This window comes from Vulpes vulpes, chromosome 14, assembly GCF_048418805.1.
Source record: "Vulpes vulpes isolate BD-2025 chromosome 14, VulVul3, whole genome shotgun sequence".
Classification (NCBI taxonomy): Eukaryota; Metazoa; Chordata; class Mammalia; order Carnivora; family Canidae; genus Vulpes; species Vulpes vulpes.
Genome location: NC_132793.1, coordinates 7,907,543 through 7,935,284, shown reverse-complemented (window position 1 = coordinate 7,935,284; position 27,742 = coordinate 7,907,543). Strand labels below are relative to the sequence as shown.

The 27,742-nt window shown below is 49.8% G+C and overlaps 1 protein-coding gene across 6 annotated transcripts in view; it reads right to left on the bottom strand.

Annotated features, from left to right (window-relative positions):
* BCAS1 (brain enriched myelin associated protein 1) overlaps positions 1 to 18,322 on the bottom strand; it is a 97,967-nt gene extending 79,645 nt beyond the window's left edge. For 4 of the 6 annotated variants that reach the window (XM_072735548.1, XM_026014612.2, XM_072735549.1 and 1 more), the window contains exons 1-3: positions 17,660 to 18,168; positions 5,937 to 6,013; positions 3,517 to 3,595 (exon numbers count right to left, since the gene is read on the bottom strand). In XM_072735548.1, the coding sequence (XP_072591649.1) occupies positions 3,517 to 3,595; positions 5,937 to 6,008 (151 nt within the window). In that variant the 5' untranslated portion in view covers positions 6,009 to 6,013; positions 17,660 to 18,168. Of the gene's footprint in view, positions 1 to 3,516; positions 3,596 to 5,936; positions 6,014 to 17,659 lie in introns of all 6 variants that reach the window. The other 2 variants (XM_026014613.2, XM_072735547.1) reach the window with 2 other exon arrangements.
* Between the last annotated feature and the right edge of the window lie 9,420 nt (positions 18,323 to 27,742).

The window sequence follows — 27,742 nt, the reverse complement described above, 5'->3', positions numbered from 1 at the left end:
TGTGCATCAAACGGCAGGGTCAGAGAATTCTGTCAAATGGATGAAAAAAAAAGACCCCCAGAATCCTACTTTTATACCCCCTTAAAAACTGCATTGAAAATTATAACTTAGTTAATAACCTGGGGAAAACAGCAAGAGGGTGATAATAGGCTGCCTTCCTCATTAAATGGGATAATCACTCCAAAGCGAGTTGCTCAGGGCTCAAGTTGTCCATGAATGGCAGCAGAATTCTGACCTCAGAGGATTAATCACAGCTCTTTACAGATTCTCCAGCGGGTGCCCGGGACTTTGAAAGCGAGGCTGCAGGGAACCAGAGCTAAATGCAACCACCCCATGACTCACCAAAATGCGATTCTCTGTTTCCCTTGGCTCGTGTCGGTATTCACACAGCAATATGCTATTCCAGACCATCCTTGTGGGTTTCTGTTACCTGTTTTCCTCCTTTTAGGAAGAAATTATATATATATATATATATATATATATATATATATATACACACACACACACATATATATGCATATATGTATATGTATAGGAAGAAATATATATGTGTGTATATATATGTGTGTGTGTATATATATATATGTGTGTATATGTATAGGAAGGAATGAAAAAAGGGAAAGGGAGGGAAAGAAGTAGAAAAGGAAAGAGGGATTGAGGGAGGGAGTAAAAGAGGAGGGAGGCTTTCTCAGTCCCCAACACTATATTCTTCTGTTCTTCCTACACACTCCTCGCCCTTGCGCCCAGTGCTACAAATAGGGGAATGATAATATGATTATGACAGAGAGAATGATTTCTGTAGGACACATTACATCCTCAGTGCCTCTCAACTTCTTGAGGACAGACACCTACAGTTTGTAAATTAGATCAACGGTGTGATTCTCATTTCAAAGCCTGTGCGTCTCAAGGGCCTGCTTTCACCCCATTCTCATCAAAGGCTGCTGCTGTATTTGCAATCCGTGTTGTGTACGTCAAAGTGTTAAGTTTGACCTCTAGGGCTTAAAGGGAGGAAGAAACTTGGGACCTTTTCTCGGCCAGGGGTTGCCAATCCTGGCGATGTGTCAGAGTCCTCTAGGAAAATCCCAACCTTAGTTTATCGTAGATAGAGACTATGGGAGGGCACCTGCCATCTAAGCTTTTAATAAACTCCTCAGGAATGATATAGTGTTCTAGGGTAAGAACTAGTATTTGGTCTTCATCCCCCATTCCTGGCACAGGACTCCTAAAGCTTATCATAGAAATGATAAGAGCCATGAAGACGTCTTTTGTTATTCATAACAAGCCAGCCCCTTTTAACTACCTCCGAGTTTATGTTAATGAGGTGACTTTGGAAAGCCCCTAAGGATGGGGCCCTGGTTGCCAGGGGAACCAGCCGTGTGATTAGAGGGTTGGAACTTTCAGCCCCATCCCCCATCTCTGGGGCTGGATATTGAGTTCTATCGCCAATGGCCAACGACTTAATCAATCATGCCCGCGTAATAAAGCATGCACAAAAGTCCCTAAAGGATGGGGTTCAGAGAGCTGGATGGTGGATGCGCGGAGGGTGGTGTGCCCAGACAGGGTAGGGAAGCCCCACCACCCCCAGGCGCCCTCCTACCTTGCCCTATGCCCTATGCCTCCCTTCCATCTGGCTGTTACTGAGTTGTACACTCTTATGATGGGTTGGCCATCTAGTCTGTCCACTCTTCTCCTGAGTTCTGCGAGCCATTCTAGCAGACAACTGAACCTGGGGAGGGGCTCACGGGCATCTCTGATCTGTAGCCAGGTAGGCCAGGAGCAGCGGGTAACCTGACCACTCACCACCTTCAACTGTCAAATGAAAGTGAGAGGCAGTCTTGTGGGGCTGAGGCTTTAGCCTGTGGGGGCTGATGTTCATGTTAGGGAGACAGAGTCAGAACAGCACTGACATGGAGGGCACCGAGCTGGTGTCACAGAATTGCTTGGCATGGAAACCCCTCACGTTTGGTGTCAGATGTGGGGTGAGTAGCGGACTAGAAAGAAAGGAGTTTTCCCCTTACACGATGAAATTCTAAAACTTCTAGCACCAATAAGAGGACTCATTCCCTCACGGCTCAGAAGAAGAGACTGAAGCCCAGAAGGTTACGTGCAATGACAGCAACCAGAGCCACACGGTAAAAAGGACAGCTAATCCCCAGAGCACTTGCTAGGTGGCAGGCGTTGATGTCGGTGCTTTAGTGCATCGGATGCTTATGTTGTAGGCGCTATTGTTATCCCACTTTACAGGCGAGGAGCCTGAGGTTCAGAGAGGTCAAGTATTCTGCTTGAGGTCACGCAGCTGGTAGGGGGCAAAGCCAGCAGTTTGATTCCAGTAAGAACTCCACTAAGTCTTCTCACCCTTAACCACTTGTTCTTTCCTATATCATCGTATATATATATTCTCTGCATAGTAGAACCTGGCCACTTTCACGCACTGAATTTATAGTCTTAAACTGCAGGACAAAATAAAATACATAAATATATGGTCCCATTTAAAAACTGGCCTTGTGTTAGGGAAAATCCTGTTGCCTTGTCTACTTTCCCAGTTTCTGCAAAGTTCCTAAATGCCTATAATATGGACATGCTTCACGGACGGGCTCCTTTAACCCTCTTGGGAACTGTGTGATGTAGGGGTTCTTATCCCCACACGGGAGAGTCGAGAAAGCGCAGGTTTAGAAAGTGAAATGGCTTGTCCAGGTCACAGAGCCAGTCCTTGCAGAGCGGGGACTGTAGCCTCGGGTTATCTGACTCCAGGTGCCAGCCTCTTAGTGTTTTCACTCTTTTGCCTCCGTCTTCGCTGCTGCAGATCCTCGGCCGCTTCCAGAAGGAATGGGTGGTGCCCAGGGTTGAACTGGATCCCCCAGGTGCCTATGACCTCGTGTAGGAACAGGGTCTTTGCAAATGACCGAGCGAGGATGAGGTCAGTTAGGGTGGACACCAATCCAATGTGACTGCGTCCTTATAAAAGGGGAAATGTGGACCCAGGGACAGACGTGTGTAGAGAGGACACCATCTGGAAGCCACAGGGAGCACCTGTGGCTCGTAGGAGGGGCAGAGAACAGACTCCCCCTCGAGGTGCTCAGAAGGCGCCAACCCAGCCCACGTGCTAATGCCCTGGAACGCAGGAGTGTCCATCTGATGAGGACCACCTCGCCATCACAGGGGGCACGGGACTGCCCATCACCAGCACCGTGTTCCCCCCTCCTCCCTCACCATTTCCCCGCTATCCCATCACCTGTACATTCATTTTTTTTCCTGTGGTTTTATTTTTTAATAAAACGGAATAAAATCAAAAGAAAAAGACTTGTAGCCTCCAGCACTGTGAGACGACACATTTCTGTTGTTTAGGCCACCGGTTTGTGACACTGGCCCGGTAGCCCCAGGACACTCATACTAATGGTTCCAAAGTGAGCCTGTGGTTTCAAGCCTTGCATTTTTTCTTTTCCCCATAAGCAGGATCTGCAGACCCTTCCCCAGCCCCAGCCCCAGGAGCAGTCCACCTCCCAGCGGGGCACTGACCTTCATCATAGAATGTAATGTCGTGGGTCGATAGGATCACCGGCGTCCCGTTTTGACCACACTTGCTCTCAGATGCCACCTGGAACAGATCAGGGGGCATCAGCGGCCAAGGGTTTAGGGAAACTCAGAACTCAAGGAAGGACCTTGAGGCTGCAGGTGCATCATCACCAAAATAAACTTAAAGTCTGTGTTTCTAGAAACTACCCAGCTTCCCATCATGCCCCAGAGAAACTAACGCATTCATCTCAGGGGGCCCCACAAGTGCAGGCAGGATGGACCCCATCATACAGAGGGGGATGCCCGGGCTAACAGGGACACTCGTCGAATCCATGGGGAACGAGAATCCGACACGCTGATCCCCAGCCCCGTGAGGTCCCCCGCCTGCCACTCCCGCCACCGTCCGGTCCCCGCACACCCGGCGCTGCCCCCAGCCCGGCCTTTGGTCAACAAACTCGGCAAACACAGGAAGTTCACTGTTGCTTTCCTTCTGCTCCACACCCTCTCCCTCCATCCTCACTGTTGGGACCTTTTTCTGATTTTAGGCCCCTGCCCTGATTGCTTCTATAATTGTCATTTGCTGCAGAAATTTAAAAAGCTTTCATGTGTGTGTGTGCGTCCGGATGCATATACTCACACAGAAACAAAAATGTTACCAGAACATATGTTGCCTAATGCTATTTTAGTAATAAGACCATCTACATTATATCACCGATAGTTGACACTAATTGAATATTGATTATGTGCTAAGTACGTTGCCCGGGGTATCGTATTTTGCTAATCCTATCAGTGGTGTAATATGTGTTAATAGGGGCACCGAGAGAAAACTCAAGTCTGAATGGCAGCTCCTGCAGGTGGGACTCCTGGGGTGGGGGTGGGGGGAGCACAGAAGACTTTTCCTTTCTTTACATTTTGATAATTGTTTAAAAATCAGCCTGCATTCTTGAATCTGTCATTAACCCTCCCAAGCAATTACCACAAGGAAACATCGAACCTATGTGACCATTTGGTCCCGAGCTCACCCCTGCCATCCCTTGGGGGCCATCCTGGGCGTGCCAATCGGATTTATTTGGCTCACAGAGTTTTTGTTTTCAGGTCTCTTTGGGAATCGGTTGCCAATATTTGAAAAGCAGGAGATTTCATGAACACTGTTCTCCAGCTGCTAATGAGAAACAAGACTGGGAACATCTGGATGGTTGGTACCTGTTGGCCAGAGCCAGCCATCTGCAAATGGACCCTTGGTCTCTCGTCCCCCGAGGGCCCCACCCAGCCTGCTTCCTTTACTTATGTCACCGCCCGAGCCCCTGGAGGCCAAAGTTTCCCAGCCTAGGAGAAGGCGCTTGGGAGCTTGAGGGACCTCTGATGCCTGAGCCCCCAGCTAGAGGCTGTGTTTCGGTTGCTGTCAGGTGGGGCCAGGCCGTGGGAGTTTGCAAAGCTGCCCTATGGTGGGCTCAGCCGTTGGGCTTGGCACCCACTATGCAGGCGCTAGGGCCCATTGCTTCACCTCCAGCCTTCTATTCTGAGCGGAACTTCTCCAATGATATGATCCATATTGGTCCATAGGTATTATCTGCCTCCTACAGAGGTTTCCATGTATAACTGGGCTCCCAGTCTTAAATGGGGTTGATTTCAGAAGCATTGGATGGTAGAAATGTAGACTTCCTGCCACTTGGTCATAGAAGATCTAAAGAGCAGCGTTTGGGTGTCCTCGGTCTCTGCCCTCCAGAGCAGTCTCCTAAAATAAGGGTTCCTGAACTCATAGTTCCCCACCTTGGCTACACTGAAAATGCAGATGACTGCCCTCACTCCCACACACAGATTCTGATTTAATCAATCTAGGGTGCTACTCTGGCAACAATATTTTAATCCCCCAGATGATCCCAAAGTAGCCAACGCTGCAAGCTACTGACCTAAATTGGGTTTCCCATCCTCAGCACTAGTGACATTGGGGGCCAGGCCATCCTCTGTTGTGGGGGGCTGTCCTGTGCACTGGTTAGTAGCATCTCTGGACTCCACTGGCTAGATAGGTAGCCCTGAGCTGTAACAATCAAAAATGTCTCCAGCCAAGTGTCCGCTGGTGGAGGCAGGCAAAAATCACCCACAGCGGAGAAGCACCTGACAGCAGGTACCAAACTGGCCCCATATGATGCACCTTGGAGTTCCTTAAAGACATAAGTTGCACAGGCTCCCAGCCTTGTAATTTTGGGTTCAGTAAGTCTTGGGAGGGGGGGGCCTTAGTGTTTGCATCTTTAATGAGCTCCTGGATGGATTCTGGAGGTTGAATGCAACTGAACAGTCCACGGGAACAGCAGTGCATCATCAGTAATGAATGTGTGATTAGCACCGAACAGGCCATTGATCCTGCTGTCATCGCCAAATCTAGCTACTAGTAGCTAATGACCCAGTGGCCATAACTATACTACCTTGTTAGCGTCTGTCTCTGATTCATTCTCTTGGTCTTCAACTCTTTTTGGGTCACTCATTTCGTTACCCATTGTTCCTGTAATAGAGAAAAAGAGAGAGAGAAATTAAACCCCAAGACAAACAGAAGTCTTATTCCCGCTTATGAAGTCAAGTGTAGAGAGCTGACTAGTTACTGTGGGTGTAATTGCCACAAGCCCAAGTTAGGTCAATTGCTAATATATATTTGGGGGATGAAAAAAGATTTGGGACTCATATATTCAGCAGAATTTAAGTCAAATACAGCCCCAGTTTTCAACTGCTAGGAGGAAATATTTATCATCATGAAAGGTATATTCAGTATAGATAACGTTTCCTTCCCTCTTGCCCAGCTATTGTAACAAAGGAGACTTTAGAATGAGGATAATCAATGTAATATTTATAATTTTTAGTATTCTGTGATCATCAAACCAAATTAGATCCCTTGTTAAAATCCTTCATAGCAATGGCTTTTTTTCCCCTTCCTTCCTTCCTTCCTTTCTTTTTTCTTTTTTCTTTTTTCTTTTTTTTTAGTTTTTTGGTTGGTTGGTTGGTCGGTTAGTTTTTTACTTTTCATGGCACTTAGTGCTACTTGTAATTATATATTTATTTGGCTGTGTTTTCACTCATTTGTTGATTCAACAAATAGGTACTGAGTACCAACTCTGTACCTCATGCTGTGCCAGGCATGAGCGTTGCGGCTGTGTGTTCAACAGGACTTCACAGACTGAAAGTCTGGTGGGTAGACAATAAAAGGACAATAAACCCATAAGTCAGGCCATTTCTGATAGTTCAAGGCAGCATGGTGCAATGGTTAGGAACACAGAGCTTGGAGCAAGACAACCTGACCTTGACCCTCTCTCTGTTTCTCCTTGCTGTGTGTCCTTGCATGAGTTAACTAGGCTCTCTGTGCCTCCCAGGCCTGCTACGGGGACTTAATGAGTAAGGCTTATAAAACAGTAGGAACAATGTCTGGCTCCATATTAGGAATATCTAAGTGCTCATTAAGCCCAAACACATAGGGTTCAATGCAATGAACAAAAGTAAATCGGTAATGTAACAGGGGCCAGGGTAGTGGGGGCAGGAGGCAGCCATGCTAGGTAGGGTGGTTCTGGGACGAAGTAACAATTGATGCAGACCAGGAAGGCAAAACACAACGTTTAGCTTCTGTGTCCCTTCCCCAGTACATTGTAAGCATCATGAGGCCAGGAACTATCTTTATCTTTGTATCTTCTGTTCTCCCTGTGCTGTTTGCATTTATCAGGTGCTGATTATTAGTTGTGGAGTGGGAGGGAGGAAATAATCATTCAAAACTAGCCCTCACCCAGCAGGCCTTGAGCTAGGCAGGTGCCCACGGCATTACTAAGCCTCTTAAGAACCTTGTTTTATTGATAATGATGAAAGTCAACCATTATCTAGCACGTTCGCAGTTCCCAGCACTGTTTCCGAAGCACACTCCCTGTATTGTTCAGCTGAACCCTGCAGCACCTCCGTGGAATGGGTGTTCTCACCATCTCGTTCTGGATAGGAGGAAGCTGAGGTTGAATTACTTTCCAAAGGTCACCCAGTTAATGATGGCAGAGGCAAGATTCAAACACAGGCTGCCCAGGCTCCTAACTGCTGGAATGTTCTGCATATTATCACCTCCCCTTTGAAAGGAAAGAATGAAGTCCCCAAAATGTACCCAGGAGAGACAGCCAGAAAATGGCAGAGTAAAAAAAAAAAAAAAAAAAAAAGAAAGAAAGAAAGAAAGAAAGAAAGAAAGAAAGAAAATGGCAGAGTCAGGGGCTGACCCAGAGGACGCCTGGTCCCAGAAGCAGGGCTCTCTCAGACGCTCCAGGCACCTGCCGCCCTGAGACCTAAAAGTTTCTTTTTTACACACACACATAATGTATGTTTGATGAGCCACAGGCTCATCAGCTTTGGAAGCTTTCAGAATAAAACCTAGGACGTTCGATTTCTGGTTGAAAGCAGCCAATGCTCCTCCAAGGATTCCCATGGGCTTCTGGCCCACAGTATGAGGTTTCATGCCCTGGGTCATCAGAAATTTCAGAGGCCAAAAAAGAGTCATAGATCTCACCACCTGGCTCCGTTGGGGGAAACTTGATAGATAACAGAATCTGGGGATTTTATATGGTTTCTAATCGTACCGGGTAATAAAGCCGAGCACTTCCTAAAACATACCAGACACTAGTTACTTTGCCATTGTTCTTATTTATAAAGTCCATGACATGGATTTATAGACCATCACTTCCATCTATAAACGGGGCATTATGATTATAACAGGGAATCATCAACAGCCCGGGGGAGTGCAAACAGCAGCTGTAGGACAAATCCAGTCTGTCGCCTCTATTAGTGCGGCCAGCGAGCTAAGCACGGGCTTTACCTGTATGAAGAGTTGGGGGAAAAAATCAGAAGAGGAATCGTAGATTGTGACACAGGAAAATTACACAAAATCCAAATCCAAATGTAAGTAGAATAAAATGGAAGATAGCCAGGCCCATTCATTCATGTCTTATCTGCATGGGGCTGCTTACACGCTACCAAAGCAGAGCCACATAGTTTCCACAGAGACTATATGGTCTAAAAAGCCTAAGATATTCACTAACTGGCCCTTTCCAGAAAGTTTATCAAGAGATCACCCTGAATAATATACACCTAGTTTGCCAATAAGGGGATCAAGGCAACACAGAGTGTTGCCATAGTAAGACTGACCAGGATTTTTTTTTAAAGATTGATTTATTTATGATAGATATATATATAGAGAGAGGCAGAGACACAGGAGGAGGGAGAAGCTCCATGCCGGGAGCCCCACGTGGGACTCGATCCCGGGACTCCAGGATCGCGCCCTGGGCCAAAGGCAGGTGCCAAACCCCTGAGCCACCCAGGGATCCCCAATTGACCAGGATTTTTACCAAATACTCTAGGTAAAAATAATGACGACAACTCTACCAACCACAGTGATGGACAACATCGTGACAACAACATAATTGCTGAGGGTGTACCGTGAGTTGACAAACTGTCCAAAGGGTTTTACTTATAGTAAACTCATTGACTCCTTGCAGCAAATCAGCAAGGCAGGAGTATCATTCTTCCAATGTTACAGACGAGGAAACTGAGGTTAGTAGGTTAAATGCCTTGACCAAGACCACACACCAGGATAAGACCCATGGGAGATTACGTCACCACCTGAATCCAGCTGTTTACAAAATGAAAAAGGAGTCACCAAGGGGTTTGCAAACTTTTCAAGCTCTCCTTATTCAGTTCAGATTCAGTGAAATTTGAATTTCAAATTCAAAAAACCTAAAAAAAATGTTTGAGGTCATGAAAAATCTTTGGGCTGCAAGAAGTGTGAGGCCAGGGCTCTGTTTTTCTGAATGTTGCGCATTTGACGTAGCCTCTTGGCGAACTCAGGGCCAAGTGGATGGAAAGAAGGACCCTGCATTTGCCCGTTGTTCGCAGGGACAACCTGGATTCAGTTAGGATTGCTTCCCGCCAGCAGGTATAACATAGGTGTTGTGAAATCGGTCCTGCTTTTCCTTCAAATTTTGTGAAGAGCAGGATTTACGCGAGACAAGAACAAAAGGTTCCTGCCACCTATTGGCCATTGTCAGTATCAGCAGAAATGAATATGTTGGGCCTACAGGGCGAGGTCGGAATGTTTGGGGAAATCCAGGGGAGCAATTTCACATTTAGCAATTACATCTTCTGTTAGAAGTGGGCACGAGCATGGCAAGTCCTCCCATGCCCACGTGATGGTACAGCTAAGAAAATAATCCTGATGATCACATCTGCTGGGGAGGGAGAGCTAACCATGTGTCGCCCAGTGCTGAACACTCTGGGTGGAGAGCCACGGGGCGATTAGGACAAGGATGTGAGTGACCCTGGGCAAGGTACTGAGCCTCAGTGGGCCTCAGTTTCCTCTTCTGTAAAATGGAGATGACAATAGCACCCCCCCCCCCCCCCCCCCCTTTAAGAGGTCATTGCAAGAATTAAATGAGTTACTACGTGCAAGGTGCCGGGAAGAAGGCCAGGCACATGGTGGGCACCGTACAGGTGATAGCCATGGGGCACCTGGGTGGCTCAATGGTGGAGTGTCTGCCTTCAGCTCAGGTCATGATCCTGTGGTCCTGGGATCGAGCCCCGCATTTCCCTCTGCCTGTGTCTCTGCCTCTCTCTCTGTTCATGAAGAAATAAATAAAATCTTTAAACCAAAACAAAGCAACAAAGCAACTGGTAGCCATGATTAGGGTTGTCATCCTTATTCCCATGCAGATTTTCAAGCAGCTTCCCCCAAAGCTCCCTGAGAGTGGGAAGCAGCTGAGGAACTTGGCACCACCTCTGATTCCCAACATTCTCCCACCGAAAAGCCGGGGTGGAGCCCTGGATCTGTGTTTTTAGTAAATGCACAGGGGAGTATCATGGTCAAGCGTATGTGGAAGACCCCGGGATGGTGAGCATCCGTCCCAGCTGTCTTGGGAAAGAAGGTGCTCGGGGTGCAGGATTTTCATGCTAAAACCAAGACAGCCCCGGGCACACGGGGACGAGCTGATCTCCCTAGGACCCAGCTCAGGGACCCTGGGCAGCAGGGCCTCTTCACCCCCAGTTGACGGATGGCAAAACTGAGCCTCAAGATGGTTCAGACAATACTTCTTGCCTGTGATGGAGTTTTTTCTGGTGTCCAACAAATGAGAAAAATTAATCGGATCAGATTTTCATCAAGGAAGCAGTATTCATCCGAAAGAGCCAGTTTTTATTTTGAAAAACAACAACAAAGTTTGAAGGTGATGCCCTTTCTTTTGCGAACCAATGGTGTTAGTTGTTTTATTTTTAATGACCTATCCTGACATTAAACACCAGCCACACCATATGGCGGGGCGTCTTGTTTTTGAAATCAGACTCATTTTTGAGGCCTTAGCATTTTGAGAACACTCAGGGTCAAGCCTCTGCGAGGGGGTGGTTCAGATAGAAAGTCCTTTGACTTCTCCACTTCCGGCCTTGTCCCGGAGGCCGCAGTCAGTGGACGCAGGAGAAACGGGGCGGGGGGGGGGGGGTGGATTTAAAATCCCTGTGCCTGGGCCCCCCCCGGACTGGGTCCCTCAGATTCTCCAGGGTGGGGTCCAGGGCATCCGTACACTTGCAAGATCTCCAGCGATTTCTGTGGCAGCCAGGGTGGCTGTTGTGGATATTTTAGGGGTGCACGAGCCCCCCACCCAGGGCCAGGGACCTCCCCCAGATGCTGCCTACCCCAACACACAGAACATAAGATTCTCAGATGGAGGAAGGGCCTCCGCCTTCAGGCCCCACAAAGCATCCTCAGCCCAGGCATCTGACGACCTCCCCAACGCTGCCAGGGCACTCTTTGTGGGTCCTCTGTTCTCCCAGCCTGCGAACGCAGGGGAACCTGGGTCTCCGGCTGTCCTTCCCTGGGAGTGGGTGCTCCAGCCAGGCTCACCCTCCCAGGCGGCACAGGCCCCACGGGGAAGAGGGAGAGGGCTGCCGGAGTTGGGAGCAATCTCTCTCTCCTGCTTGTCTGGGCGCCCCCACCTGCCCCTGAGAAAAAGGCCCCACTCCAGGCTCTGGGCAAGGCACTGGGCCCTCGGAATGCATTTTTCTTGTGGCAAACCCAGTGCTCCTAATGATGACAACGACGAACAGGCTTGGAGGGTTGTCTCTGGGCCGCACACCCCTGATCTGCGTGCCTCGACTTCCCCTGGTCCCTGCAACAGCCCTCTGGGTTAGACGCTCAATTTTCTGATGAGAAACTGAGGACAGAGAGGCTGTAGCACTTGCCCAGCAGCCCTTGCTCATCACTGTTCTGCAGGGAAGGTTCGATGAGGGAGGTGTGTGCCCGGCATGGAGCCAGCGCCCGACGAGTGGGAGAGAGGGCGGTACACACCCAACGGCTGGGGTGGTTGGCCCTAATTCTCTAGGACTATACTTTAACTATTTTGGATCTTGCGGTATTTGTTGGTGACTTACATTATTATAGCAAAATGTTTTCTTGGGGCGCCTGGGTGGCTCAGTGAATTAAGTGTCCAACTCTTGATTTGGGCTCCGGCCATGATCTCGGGCTTGTGAGATCGAGTCCTGTGTCCTGCTATGCACTGGGTGGTGGAATCTGCTTAAGATTCTCTCTCTCCCTCTCCTTCTGCCCCACTCACGACCTCTCTCTCTCTCTATCTCCCCCCCCCCCCAATATCTGTTCTCTTTAGAAATATGCTTCTCTTTGTTTCTTACAATAACTTGAGAGCAGGGTTTCTAGAGCAGGGGGCTGCATTGCCCTCCAGGAGACATTCCTGATGGTCACAGCTCAGGGGCACTGCTCCTGGCACCCAGCGAGTGGAGACCAGAGACGCTGCTGAACACCCTGCGCTCCACAGGATGGCCCCCAGTCTGGAGGTTGAGGGACCCTGCTCTAGGGGCCGGACTCATAGTGTCCTCCCCATGCTTATGGTGTAGCATCCCCTAGTGACCTACATTTCTGAGGAGCTGGCTGCAGGAACTAGTCCCTGATTGTGACACAGAGTAAACTGTCCTGGGTTCACGTCCTGGCTCCCACCAGCCGTCTGCATTTGCTTCAGTTCCTGGCCTGTAAGGATGAGGGTGGAGGAAAGATCCTGACAGGTTCATCCTCAACGCTCTCATGTGCTGATAAAAATAATGCAGTCCACACGGTGCTTAGCCCAGTGGCTGGTGTACAGCAGTCAAGGACTAAGGATTAGCCCTGGTTATAAAGCCCAAATAAAATGTGCTGTACCTTCATAATAATAATATTTAGTATTTCCTTTTTTTAAAGATTTTTAAATTTATTTATTCATAAGAGACACACGGAGAGAGGCAGAGGGAGAAGCAGGCTCCCTGCAATAAGCCTGTTGCTATCCCAGGGCTCCGGGATCATGACCTGAGCTGAAGGCAGATGCTCAACCACTGGCCACCCAGGCGTCCCTAATACCTAGTATTTCTACAGAGTTGACTCATTGCTGGATATTGCTCTGAGTGCTTTCTTATTTTGACATATCACAAGAACTCCACGAGTCACGTATTGATATTATCCCATTTTACAGATGCAGAGCCATAGGCATGCAGGGAGCCTATGTTCCTTACCTGAACTACTGAACTACTTCCTCCTCTCAAACTCTCCTAACTCCTACTGAGTCTGCATTTGGAGATAAAAATCTCTAAGGAAGTAATCCAGGTTAGAGGAGGTTAGTGGGGTGGGGCCCCGGTCTTACAGGATTAGTGTCTCTGGAGGAGGAGTCACTGGGAGAGCTCATTCTCTACCACGTGAGGACACACAAGAGGGCAGCAGAGCTGGAAAGCCAGGAAGGGAGGTCCCACCAGAATCAGAGTCTGCCAAGACCTTCATCAAGGACTTCCAGCCTCCAGAACTGTGAGAAAATAAGTATCTGTTAAGTCACCCAGTCTATGGCATTTTTGTTGTGGCAGCATGAGCTGACTAATACAGATTGTCTGCTGCTGAGTCCATAACTCAGGCTTTAGCCCTTGGCACCTTGGTTCAAACTCTCAACTTTCCATTTTCTTAAGGTTTTATGTATTTATTTTAGAGAGAGAAAGCAAGCAAGCAAGGGAAAGGGCAGAGCGAGAGGGAGAAAGAGTCTCAAGCAGACACGGCGCTGAGCATGGGGCCCAGCGTGGGGCTCCAACTCGCGACCCTGAGATCCCGACCTGCGCCGAAACCAAGAGTCCACCACGTAACCGACCGAGCCACCCAGGCGCCCCTCAACTTTCTATTTCCTACCTTTTACTGTGTCCTCTGCCAGGTAACTTATGCTTTTTTTTTTTTATGTTTATATATAATGTAATACAACTTAGAATATAAAATATTGCAGATCTGTGCAATAAGAAATTAAAATCACAACTTGTCAAGGAGTGTGGTCTGATCTAAAGTCAATGCACACTTTGGGAGGAATGCAATCATCTTTGTGCAAAGATTTAGCACAGGGGCATGGCAGGAGTCAGGTGAGAAAATGTTCCTTTTCCTTCCCAAAGCTATTTATTTCTCTTATTAATGTTATGACCCATTAGCTCGGTGTTCTGATCCGTGGGTGACTTAGTCACCCCGGAAGCTGTCCTCGAACTCCTCCTCTTTTACACCAAGGACTGGTGTTCATGTGGCCTCCTTGCAGTTAGAGGTTACCAACAAGCTCTCCTCCAGGGAATGGATTAAACACCAGGCAAGAGGCAAGCTGCCCTGGAGAAAGCACTTCTGAAGCTGCCTTGCCGGCAAGGAGCTAAATGACTGTCAAACAGAAGGGGGAGGTTCTCGAATCGTGGAATGGTGACAGAATTAGTCACCAAGTAAGCAGAAACACCTTTGACCGACGCGATGGAATGTGGGCAAACTGTGGCTTCTCCTCACCACCCAGCTGAGGGCAAAGCCAACAGAGCCATCTGGCACACCCGGCAGGACAAGCCCTCTGCCCCCCAATTCCAAAGGCAGGATCAAAATGAGTAAAGAGACCAGCCTGGCCCCACCAGGTCCCATGATCCTCCATCTGCCTAGGTTCTCCAGCGCGGTACTGGGAGTGGTAAGATACTCTGAGGGCCGCCGTGTGCGGTGGCACAGGTTGCCTCCCGCACAAGGGGGCATGTGAGGACGGAAACCCGCCCTTCACTGTGCTCCCCAAGCCCCGCGCCCTAGTACAGGACTGGGTGGGCCCGGGGGGAACGAGGTGCCTTTATCAAAATCACGTTGGCATTTCAAGAAAGCTTGGTCATTGAGGTCTTGCTGCTGGAACGCTCGGTTACATTTGTACCAACGGTCATGTGTCTAGAAGGCTTAGAGCTTCCCATCCTGTTCTTAGTTTTACAGTAAATGTCTTTATGCTAATAGGGTAGCAGGTGGCACTATCTGAAGGCTGACTCTGCGCCAGGCGGGGTCAGGATTAGGGTAAGGCCAGAGAGGCATCCAGGTACAAAATGCGAGGGGGAGGCATTCCTCTCAGGTCTGGGCAGGTCCAGAATCTGCACTTGGGAATGAGCGTCCCCTCCCCCCTAGATTTTGCCCCCAGGCGCCTTGTTTGCTTCACCGTAGTCCTGGCCCTGGGGCTAGGAGCTATAGTTGCATTGCCCCTATTTTTCCTGACAGCGCCCCATTATTCTCCTATCGCACAGATAAAGAAACCGAGGCTCAGTGATGCAGGCCCCTCACCTCCGGAATGCAAACCCCGTGAGGACAGGTGCCTTGCTTGTCCTGCTTGTCTTTAATTGGCGTTGATGGTTAAATGCATGAAGAAGAGGAACTCTCGTCCCCCTAGATCAGAGAGCTGTAAGGAGGCAGAGATGGAGTCGGATGTGGTTCCAGGGACTCAGGCTGGCACATCCTAAACTATTCCCAGTGTGGGGCAGAGGTGAGAGAAGCTGCCAACAGTGCGACAATCAGCAAATGTGTCACTCCAGCAGGTCGCATGAGCGCGCGTGGAGCGGATCCTCGACCCTCCCTGGGCCTGCCGGGCCCATCCCTCTCTGCGAGCATCTGCTGTCCTGGGAAACCAGCCAGGCTGGGCTCTCACCGGCCGCTCGCTCTGCAGAAGCACATGCCTTCGTGGTAGAAAGACAACCAGCCATTCCTGAGTTTAAGAAATCTGGGGCAAAACAGAATCCTCCACTACTGGGGACTCTGGCTTGTTCCCCTCAATCCCCCTTAAATAGAAAATGTCTTTAGTGTGTCCCTCTCTTGGCTTGTTTAGGGGCAAAGCAGGACATATGTACCCCAGGCCTGAAGCCAGTGGTGTCCCAGCAGGTCCCCACAGATGCTGGGTAAGCCAGACACTTGCCCCTCGTGTAAAATTTAAGGGGGGGGGGCACCAGAAAGCTCAAGCTTTCAAGATGAATAATATATTTTAACACAACATTTTATTTAAAGATTTTTTTAAAAAATTTATTTAAGATAGTCACACACACACAGAGAGAGAGAGAGAGAGAGAGAGGCAGAGACACAGGCAGAGGGAGAAGCAGGCTCCATGCACCGGGAGCCCGACGTGGGATTCGATCCCGGGTCTCCAGGATCGTGCCCTGGGCCAAAGGCAGGCGCTAAACCGCTGCGCCACCCAGGGATCCCTATTTAAAGATTTTTTAAAAAGATTTTATTTATTTATTCATGAGAGACACACAGAGAGAGGCAGAGACACAGGCAGAGGGAGAAGCAGGCTCCCTGTGCAGAGCCCGATGTGGGACTTGATCCCAGGACCCCGGGATCATGCCCTGAGCCAAAGGCAGATGCTCAACCACTGAGCCACCCAGGTGCCCTTTAACACAGTATCTTAAAAAACACAATCACGCTGGTACTGATCCTATCTTTACTTAACATGTGATTTTGTTCATTGTGGATGTTTTAGCATTAATTTTCAATTTTTAAATATTGCTAATTTTTACTTAGCGACTAAAATCTTATTTATCTTGGGCGGCTCAGTCGGTTAAGCATCCATTGATTTCGGCTCAGGTCCTGATCTCAGGGTTGTGAGATCGAGTCCCATGTCGGGCTACACGCTGGGTGTGGAGTCTGCTGAAGATTCCCTCTCCCTCTCCCTCGGTCACCCCACCTGCCCCCCTCAAGAAAATATGTATCTTGACGACTGGGTTTCTTGGTGTCTCTTAAATTCTGCACTCCTGTGCGTACCTCGCTCACGTCACTCAAATCCTGAACGGATGGGCTCTCAGTTCCATTCTGTGAGACCCAGAAGGAGTCCCTGCCCCGCCTCGTCTCCAGAATCGTAAAACAGAGACGATGGTGACAGTAGAAATAAGAGCTAGTATTGATTAAGCGCACGGGTGTCCCACGCATTCGTCTCAACCCTCACAAAGTATGCTTGGATCTGGACGCTACGATCGGGCTCATTTTGCAGACGAGGAAATGAAGCCCAGAGAGGTGAAGCAACCCGCCCCAGGGCACCCAGCCTCCCGGTGGCATCTGACCCCAGGGCACCCACCCTCTAATCACCTTGGCTCTTCGAGGCAGAAGGAGTCTCAGAGGGCGATGCCAACTTCTGGAGTCCTGCAGCTCGGATTTGACTCCAGCACCTACCTCGAAGGATGGTTTTGAATGTCAAACAAGACGAAAGAGCCAGATTCAGCAAGGAGTCTGGCTCCCTGTCTCCTCCACTGCCTTGGACCATACCCTTTGGCCCTGACTCACAGTCAGCTCTGCTATGGGGGACTCCTGTCCTGATGGTGGTCCCTACACCACATAGCATACCCCTGCATCTGCTGATTTTTTGAAAAAAAATTTTATTCATGAGAGACACAGAGAGAGACAGAGAGACAGAGACAGGCAGAGGGAGAAGCAGGCTCCATGCAGGGAGCCCGACGTGGGACTCGACCCCGGGGCCACGCCCTGGTCGAAGGCAGGCGCTCAACCACTGAGCCACCGGGGCGCCCCTGCATCTGCTGATGTTTTACCCCACGGCTCACACTTGCAATGGCTCTCAACGGGTCCACGCCAGTTGGAGCTCTTTCTGTTGCTTCCACCCGCCGCGGCCTACGTTGCCATGTTTCCTTCTCTAACCCACTTAGGTAAGGCTGTCTGTGGATCCATTTCACAGACGGTGAAACTGAGGCCCACTTGTACCCAAGTCCACACCGCAAATCGGTGGCAGAGCTGGGGTCACGGTCCATCCTCCCTGATGCCCACCTTCCGTATTTCGCCACGTGCCACAAACAACGAGCCTGATCGGGAAGCCGTTACCTGTTGGGCCCCTGGTGGGACTGTTGGCAGTGCCCTGGTGTCACCTGGGGCTGCTCCTGCTCGGGGTGCCTCGTCTCCGGCTGCCACTGCACCGCGCTGGGCCGTCCACTGAGCCGGGCCCCGCGCCCTCTGCTTCCTCCGGAGCCTGCCGGCTGAACACACAGAGCAAGGCAAACACAGGCAGGGTGGGGCGTCCCTCCCCGAGGATCGTCCCACGGAAGCAGGTGCCCTTCCTGGATTCGGGGGCTGTTCTCGCCTCTCCAATCACAACCCAGCACCCGACTCCTCTCACACCTGATTCCTCTCGCACTAATGCCTCCCTGGCACTCCAGGCATCCTGTCCCTGTCCCCTCACCCACTGCACCTGCTCACGTTGACCTGGGTCGCCGCCTCCCTTCCCTAGTAACCACGGGCCATGGTCAGAGCAGGGAAAACACGTCCTGTCTGCCTTTCACCTTCATTTTTTCTGGAACACCACCTCCACCACCGCCTAACCACCTGATGGGAAGGAACTAGCACGTCACCCACCGCCCCAGTCACAGAAACATGACTCCCATAGGGCTTTGGACAGCGGAAAGCAGGTAACCTAGAGGTGGCTTATTGCTCTGAAGACAGAGCACGGCGTTGGAGAGGGCATTCTTCTTCTCTGAAGGCTGGAAATTCAAGACAGCCTGCTTAATTTATTTAATTTCCGCAAGGATGTTTATGAAAAGTGTCTCACAAGGACACATGAAATCCGGTATGGGAGAGTAACTTAAAAATAGCAAAAGAAGACAGAGAAGTAAGAGTGGGTACATCAGTGGAACCCGGTTCAGAGACAAACACGCATGTTGGCTTACAGGCTTGCAGTGGTGGCGTCGCAGATGTGGCTCTGAGCTTCCCAACGGCCAATGCAAAAAGGGAAGCACGGCAAATGCTATTTGGTGTTCTTGAGAAAACACGCAGGAGAAATGCAGGCTACTAATTATGGTGGCTTTATTCATTAATGTGCTCACCCAAGCGCCCATCATGGATATTTGCTGAGCACCAGGCTACATGTAGGCCTGGGTTTAGAACGGCGAGGAAGGGAGGCCCTGTCCCCTCACCCCCCGGGCTCATTGTAATTGAACACAGAGTCCTACAAATAAACATAGAATTACAGAGTGTGATCCTCCTCATGAAACAAAGCCAAGGCTGCTGAGAGAGAGAAACAGGGAAAGCCAGAGAAAGCCCCTTTCAGAGAGCAACATTTAAGGGACAAACATACTATTTAAACAGATACTGAATTCACAATCGCATGCCCCACAGCGAGGGCTGTGAACCCAATTCTAGCTCAGAGCTCTATCTTTAAATCTGGAATGTAATAAATCCAATTATCAAGCATCTGTCACACACACACACACACGCACACACACACACACACACACACGCACAGAGTCACAGAGGCGGTCTGGGCCGGAGGCTCAGGAGGTTGGGTTCCAGGCCTGGGCTCAGATAGTGACTCGGACTGACCGGCTGTGTGACAGTGAGCAGCCACTTTGCCTCCCCACTCCGCCCCCCAGTCTCTGTTGTCCCCAGTGGCTGTGAGCACCTTTGTGTTTATCTTGTGCTTGTCTTTGTACCCCCACCACCCTTCCCGCCCCCATCTCCTGCCCATTTTCCTGCCACAAAGGAGGTGCTTGACTAGTGCTTCTTGTTGGGACCGGCTCACTCTTACCAGTTGTGACAATAACTGCCATGTGCATGGCATTTTAGTCTTTAAGGGGGTGAGCAACTGGGGCCATTAAGCATCATCATTACCCAGGCAGGACACTTAGCTGCGTGCCTGGCATAGCATCCCTGTCATCCGTGTTAACGCAGGAGTGGTGGCGGCAGGCCTGGCTCTGTGATTTGCAGGAGCCGGTGCAAGAGGAAAATGCAGAGCCCCTTGTTCTATAAGCGGGCGAGGTACCGTTGGTGGTGCTAAAATAGAAAGCATTTTCTTTTTTTTTCCCATAGTCTCTCTCTCTGTGTGTGTCTCTCGGCTTCCTCCGTGTTTCCCTTGCCACTCAAAGTCGTTCTAAGGAAAAATTAAAATGTTAAATCACTAGCATGCATCGTACGACTCCTTGGGATTCTGTGCAATGTGCGTTTTAAGTGCAACGTGTTCACGAGCAGAATCCCGGAAATCACACAACTGGTATTTTGTAGCTCGGACATGCATATGCATTTCGTTCTTCCTCAAAGTACATGCCACGAAAAAAAAAAAGTACATGCCACGCACACGCACGCCGTGGTGTTTGCCTCACTTGTAGATGCTCGCACGTCCTGCCGCACGCTCCACCTTCAGTTTGCTGCGGAATACAGGAAGGCTTAGAGGGGAAAGAAGCCCTGGATTGCCCTTTCGGTGGCAGCATTTTTCAGCACGTTGGCTGTTGGAGGGAGGTGACACGAGGAAGAAAAGATAGGCTAGGGTTCTTTTGCTGTTCACCTTTTCAAGAACGTGTTGCCCTCTTTGCGCATTTGAAACGATTTCTGATTGGAATAGAAAGCACAGCTTCTCAGGGCTGTCACTGTCCCTGCAAACCCAGCTGTGGATGTGACACACTGATCTCGTCCTCACTCTGAGGCTGGCTGGTCACCCACCCATTGTGGGTCCTCTAGGATTCTCTGCCCGGGGGGTGTCACGAGTGGGACGGCCTTGGACGGTGGGCCTGTGCATTGCAACGTGTCTTCTCTGCTCACAGATACACCTCAGGGACCATCAGCTTTTTTTTTTTTTTTTAAGATTTTATTTATTTATTCATGAGAGACACAGAGACAGAGAGAGAGGCAGAGACAGGCAGAGGGAGAAGCAGGCTCCACGCAGGGAGCCCAATGTGGGACTCGATTCCGGGTCTCCAGGATCAGGCCCTGAGCCCAAGGTGGCGCCAAACCGCTGAGCCACCCAGGCTGCCGACCATCAGCTTTTTAAAAGGACTTTCCCTTTATCCCAAGCACTCACAGGCCTCACATGCACAGCCGCCCCCGCCATCAACATCCCCCACCAGAGGGGTACTTCTGTTACAGACGATGAACCTACCTGGACACATCACAATCGCCCAGAGCGCGGAGTTTACATTAGAGTTCACTCTTTTTTTTAAAAAAAAAGATTTTATTTATTTATTTGAGAGAAAGAGAAAGCACAAGCAGGGTGAGCAGCAGGCAGAGGGTTAAGGAGACACAGACTCCCCACCGAGCCCCCATGTGGGGCTCCATCCCAGGATCTTGGGATCATGACCTGAGCTGAGGGCAGATGCTTAACTGACTGAGCCACCCAGGTGCCTCCCAGAGCTCACTCTTGATGTTACACATCCTGTGGATTTGGGCGAATGTATAATGACACAGATCTGCTCTTGATCCATGCAGAGTAACGCCACTGCCCTAAAGATCCTCTGTACTTGGCCTATGCATTCCCCCTCAAACCCCCCAGAAACTATTATTTTTTTTTTTTGACGTCCCATCCTTTTGCCTGTTTCAGAGCGTCAGATAGTTGGGCTCACACAAGATGCGGCCTTTCCAGACTGGCTTCTCTCACTTAGTGATTTGCATTTAAGTCTTCTCCATGCCTCTCATGGCTTTGATAGCTCGTTTCTTTTTAATGCCAAATGATAAATGTAATCATTGTAGTATTCACCTGCTGAGGACCTCTTGATTATGCTCAAGGTTTGGCAATTATGAATAAAGCTGCTATAAACACCCACGAGCAGGTGTTTGTGCGGACGTAAACTTTCAACTCTTTTGGGCAAACACCAAGGAGCACAGAAGCTGGACCCTGTGGTCAGAGTGTGTTTCGTTTTACAAGAAATCACCAGCTCGTCTTGCAGAGCGTCTGCACCATTTGCTCTCGCCCTAGCAGCGGGCAAGAGTCACCCTCGCCAGCATGTGGTCCCGTCAGGGTGCTGAGTCCGCCTGTTCTCATAGGGTGTCCCATCAGATTTGGCTTTCCCGACGCAAGTTCAAAGATAAAATTATTAAGAAGTTCAAAACGCTGACCGCAGAGCAAGAAGCCGAGCTCGGGGTCCTGACTGGAGGTAGCAGCGAGTCCTCAGAAGTATACATTTTTGGTGAAAGCATTTGCTCTCCAGTGTCCACACCGCAGGAGTTCACTGGAAAAGAGTTGTCCTCGGCCAGACATACTTCAGGTGGTGCTCACCATCACATCTCCTGACTCGGTTTGCCTCTTAATCTTCTTGCTTTACAATCTCCACCCCTCTTCAAATATTGACAGACTCATAAGGTTGTCAGAAATCAAACTGCTTTCCCGGAATTTGGATTGGAGTTGGTCGCTGGGTCCCAAAGGGTCCCCTGGAAATCTGAATCTGGAGCCTGTCCAGTGCCCTTTTCAGGTCTCTGCCCCTCCAGCCTTGCCAGCACCCCCTCCTCTGTGCAGGCCTTTCACACTCTGAGCCAAGTTCAGCCCAGTCTGTGATCACAGAGCCAGAGGGGGGCATGGCCCAGACACTACAGTGTGGTCATGCGTGTCCACCCTCCTTTGGCTGAGACAGGAAATCTAATATGCACCTTTGTTTTTTTTCTGTTTTTTGTTTTTTTTTTTGCATCCACCTATCAATGGGTATTTTTCATACATTATCCAATGTGCTCCTTATAATCCTGACGTGGTGACTATCTACTTGGGTAAGGAGGAAACAGGCTTGGAGAATAATGTCTTGTCCTAAATCAAACCATGGAATGAGGCTGGAGTCAAGTTCCCAAGGCAAAACCCAGTGCCCAACCTTGGTGAGATACCCAGGCTCTGGGGCAGCCTGGGTGGCTCAGTGGTTTAGCGCTGCCTTTAGCCCAGGGTGTAATCCTGGAGACCCAGGATCGAGTCCCACGTGGGGCTCCCTGCATGGAGCCTGCTTCTCCCTCTGCCTGTGTCTCTGCCTCTCTCTCTGTGTCTCTCATGAATAAATAAATAAAATCTTAAAAAAAAAAAAAAAAGAATCCTGGCTTCAATAGCTGATGAGCTGTGTGACTTTGGGCAGGTGACTTACCCTCTCTGTGCTTCAGTTTGATCATCTGTAGAATGAAGATATTGGCGGCATCCAGGACACAGAGATGTTGTAAGATTTAGATGAGATAATTCACAGAAAATACTCGGCACAATGCCTAGCACCGAGTACGCTTAATAAAATGACATAGTCACTAAAGGGTAGGGTTGTGGTTTAAACTCATGCATCTGACTTCAGGGCCTGTGCTCTTAATAGCTAGATTTTTTTTTTAAAGATTTTATTTATTTATTCATGAGAGACACAGAGAGAGGCAGAGACACAGGCAGAAGGAGAAGCAGGCTCCCAGAGGGGAGCCCAATGGGGGCCCGATCCCAGGACCCTGGATCACAACCTGAGCCAAAGGCAGATGCTCAACCACTGAGGCACCCAGTGACCTTTAACAGCTAGATTTTCACCATGCGTATAGAAAAATATATACGTACATGCTTAAAGAAACAAAAAAGCACGAACACATATGATTAAAGGGAAGGGAAAAATAGTAACAAAGCCCACACGTGATCCAAAACCCACATGCAGACTCCGTGAATGTTGATCACCTGACTGTGCTCGTCTGTGTGAAATCTCTGTCTTTGTTTTTTTGGTTGTGTTTTTTGTTTCATTTAAATGCAATTTGCCAACACATACTACGCCATTAGTTTCAGATGTGGTTTTCAATAATTCACAAGTTGCATATAACACCCCATGCTCAGCCCATCCTATGCCCTCCTTAATGCCCATCACCCAATCACCCCATTCCTCCACCCACCTCCCCTCCAGCGACCCTCAGCTTGTTTCCCAGAGTTTTCATGGCTTGTCTTCCTCTCTGATCCCCCCCCCCCCCCCCAGTTTCCCCATCCTTCCCTTATGGTCCCTTGCACTATTTCTCATATGCTGCATATGTGTGAGACCATATGAAATCTCTGTCTGGATCAAACTTTGAAGGTGAGCGATTTGGGGAACCACACCGGATGCATCCTCCTGTCTAATGCTTTGACTCCTTTTTTTTTTTTTTTTTAAGGATTTTATTTATTTATCCACGGGAGACACAGAGAGAGAGGAAGAGACACAGGCAGAGGGAGAAGCAGGCTCCATGCAGGGACCCCGATGTGGGACTCGATCCCAGGACCTCTGGATCATGCTCTGGGCCAAAGGCAGGTGCTAAACTGCTGAGCCACCCAGGGATCCCTAATCCTCTGACTCCCATTGGAGTGTGAGAACGCGTCGTAAAGGACAGGCCAGGGCAACATTCCCGTTCAAGGCACAGGTTTCTCATTCAGCCTGTCTCTGGCCCTGTGACAGTGTCCGGCCACTCTGCTGTCACCTGCAAAGACTACCTTTGCCATTTCCCCTCATCCAGAACCTACCGTGCGTGATTTAGTGTTATTTCCTGGCCTCTAGGAGGGGGTCGCGATGAGCAGGGGGTGGAGGGCAGGGCCCTGGCATCAGATGCCCAGCTTGGCTCCCAGCTCCTGCTCCCGGGCCGTGTGGAGTGGACCAGCTGGGGCTGGCCCCCGCGACAGCTGCATCAGAGCTACCTGTTGTCACCATCTGTCGCCACGGAGGTGACTGAGATGGACAAGACCATGACGCAGCCACATATTCAGAGACTCACTCATCACCCACTACTGCGCACCTCCTTTCAATGCAAAGAATAGCCTCTTACTTGCTTACACCTGTAGGCCTCGTGCTTAGCTGAATGCCAGCCAGGAGTCAGCGCTCGCCTCCCTTGTTCAACGGATCGTGGTGTGCCGAGTACAATATGGTGTGGGCCGCACTCAGATCCTTGTGCTGCCTCAGATTTGCCATGTGAACGTGCACGAGTTTCTTAAACTCCCTGGGACTATTTCCCCGATGGGAAAGAGGAACACCTGGCGTATGTAAAATGTTATCACAGCGCCTGGTACGGAACTTGTGACATCTATCAGCAGAGGGCAGCTTCTGTCTAGCATTATTATTAGCAATATCACTGAGGTTGGGGACAAGCACTACGGAAAGGGAGAAGCCACCTGTGTGGCTGGAGGGAGGGCAGGCTCTCTCAGCTTCAGTGATATTTGGGACTGGATCATTCTTCGTTGCAGGGGCCTCCTGGCCAATACGGGATGTTTAGCAGCATTTTTGGCCTTACCAGATGCTAGTAGCATCTCTCTTCCCCAGTGGTGACAAGCCAAAATGTACCCGGATGTTCCCAAATGACCCCCAGGGTGCAAAATCGCCTGAGCTGAGAACCACTGGGCAGAAGGGTGGGTGAGTTTGGTGACCACTTTGCAGAGTATGTACTATCTCTTGAAACCAGAAAACAGAGGATGGAGGATAGATATTCTGGAGAGGGGCAAGAGGCAGGGAGGTATATAGGCTCTGGGGTTATCCGGCCGCCCAGGGGGAACGCAGGACATGATGACTAGGGTTGTTAGAATCCCAAGTCACACCAGAGAATAAGGCTGTGAATGTGGCCAGACCGGGAGAGCTTGACCCTCATGCTCACAGTCTGGGCTTTCTTCTCAAGGGCGACCAGAGGTGTTTAAACTGGAGAGGGACTTGGGATAGTGTTGGCCAGATTAAAATAATAAAATTGTGACACCTGCTACAACCCTAAAGACATTATGCTCAGCAGAATACATCGGCCCCAAAAGGACAAACGTTGTGTGATGCCACTTACACGAGGCACCTAGGACACTCCAATTCACAGAGGCCGCGGATGGTGGCGGCCGGCCCTTGGGGACGAGAGGTGGGCGGTTTTTGCTTCGTGGGGACAGAGTTAAGTTTGGGAGGATTAGACAGTTCTGGGGATGAATGGTGGTGAGGGTCACAGAGGGATGCGACTGTACTTAACACCACTGGACGGTACACTTAAAAATGGTAAAAATGGTAAATTTTGTGTTCTGTGTATTTTATCACAATAAGAAAATACAGAACGGGTGTTAAGTCTGAATTTCTAAGAAAATAAGAAAATGAATGAACGATCATGATAGAAGTCTAGAAGTTTTAAAAGTATATCCCAGACATTGCATGGGTGTAGTGGGAGTGTGTCCCGTGCGCCGTTTGGGGCGTGCTCACACTAGACGATTATTTGCTGTTTATCTGTATTTCAAATTTAACTGAGTGTCCTATATTTTTATTTGCCAAAAGTGGCGACTGTAATTTGGGGCCATTCCCGGGGAGGAACCCGAGGAGAGGGAACGATGACTGGCAACCCAGCGAGGATGCATTTAGCCACCAGGAGCAGGAAACTGACAGTGGCTTAGGTACAAGGACACTTCTGGCTTCGTAAACAGGAAATCCCGAGGAAGGCGCTTCCTTGGCCGGCTCACCAGTTCAACAGGATCTTCAGGCTTTTAGGAAAGAGTCTCAATAAATGTTAGCTGATAATTTTGTGAAGTGTGGCTCACTTTCACGTGATCCAGCACTCCGTGGAGACAGAATCCTTGCCACTTAGGGTTCTGCGTTTGGAAAGAGAGGGGCCACATTAGCATCCCTATGACTGCGCTCTCCAGAAAGGAGATCTAGATCTCACGGGTCCTAGTCTAGATTTGGGCACTACATTTGAGTGTCAACCGATTGGGCGGTCACCCAGTCTAACCCATGTGACTTTGCAAGACGAGACTGGGCTCCCACACCAGCTCCAAGGCTTCCCCATCCCTGTGCTTGACTCCGTCTCCAGGGAGGCCAAGGCCACGGGAGGGACAGCACAGCCCGGAGAGGCCACTGGCGAAGTGCATGGATTGGCATGAACCGGCAAGGAAGTCAGCCTGTGTTAGAGCCCTCCCACGATTTCAGGCATCGGCTTCTCTCTTCCAGTCATCAGAATGAATGGCTTCCATGCTAAATTGTATTCTTGGGGGTGGCAAGAGGAGCGGAGTCTGTTTTCTGCCGTTTTTCTAGCTTGTTCCAAGGCTTCACCCCAGTGCACACGGGATAAAGTAAAACTGTGCAGCCACTGCAATGCTCTTGACGCGCTCTGCGGCACAGAGACGTGGGTCAGAAAGCTGTTTTAGATTAGAAGCATCTGTAAATACTCCTGCACATAGAGCTGGAAATACGGTATGATGAGGTGCTAATAATTTTCCCTCATCGTGTGGATTCTCGGGAGGCTTTCCTTCCTGCCCTGGATGAAACGAGGGGCACTAAGCACAGACATGAGGGCTGGCAGGGTCTGTTGTGTTTTCTCTTCCTGCTTTCAGGAAAGTGGGTGGGATTTCCTGAGCATCTGTGTCAGTTGACATCCTTGGTCTTCTCCTCTCCATATTAGAGCAAATGTGAGCTACATGATGTGAGCTGCCGGGAGATGCTTCCAGAATAGAGAGGAGGTTACTGTGCCAGAGAGACACAGGCAGCTACTGTGCTCACTGTGGCTCTGTGAGCGGAAGGGGCATTTGTAACCCTAGGAGCTGTGACCCCGCCTCCCCCCCCCACCCCAGTCTTAAATATGGGTAAGGATTTCTATGTCAACTACTTCACTTTTTTTTTCACTTTTTTAATATTAGCGCTTCAGATCCAAGATGATCTTCCCAAGGCACAGCTTCTACATTTTTCTCTCCCCTTCCTGATCAATGAGCTTATTCCCATCACCGTAGTGAAAGTGAGAACATCTTCAGGAAGCATCCTCCACTCTTCCCAGAATACATCCCACGAGAGCCCAGAGCGAATTGCACAGGACCCTGATTTTCATATTTGCATGGGACCCGTGGACCCGAGTCTCAGGGCGAGGGGAGCAGAGAGCGGAGTGCCAGCTGTCTTCATGCAGGACTGAGTGGTGTGCAGACCCCATCCCTTCCTCCTGGGAAGAAGAGTTCCTGCTGACTTAAGATCAGCCTGGTGTCATGGTCATCGACAACGTAGCAGTGAACAGAGCCTACGCTAGATGAAGTGAGTTTCTAAAGGGTCTCTCTACAGAGGCTCAGGGGACAGACAGAGGGACAGGGTTCTAATCCCAACTGTGTCACTGACAACCATGTGGCCGTGGTGCCCTGCCCAGACCACCCCTCAAGGCCAGCTGCTCATTCTCCAGCTTCTGGAAGGGTTCGGCTGTAGATGGCTCTTTCTCTTGGGTACCAGCCCTCTCCCCAGACCATGCTCCTTCCTCTGGCAGTTGGTT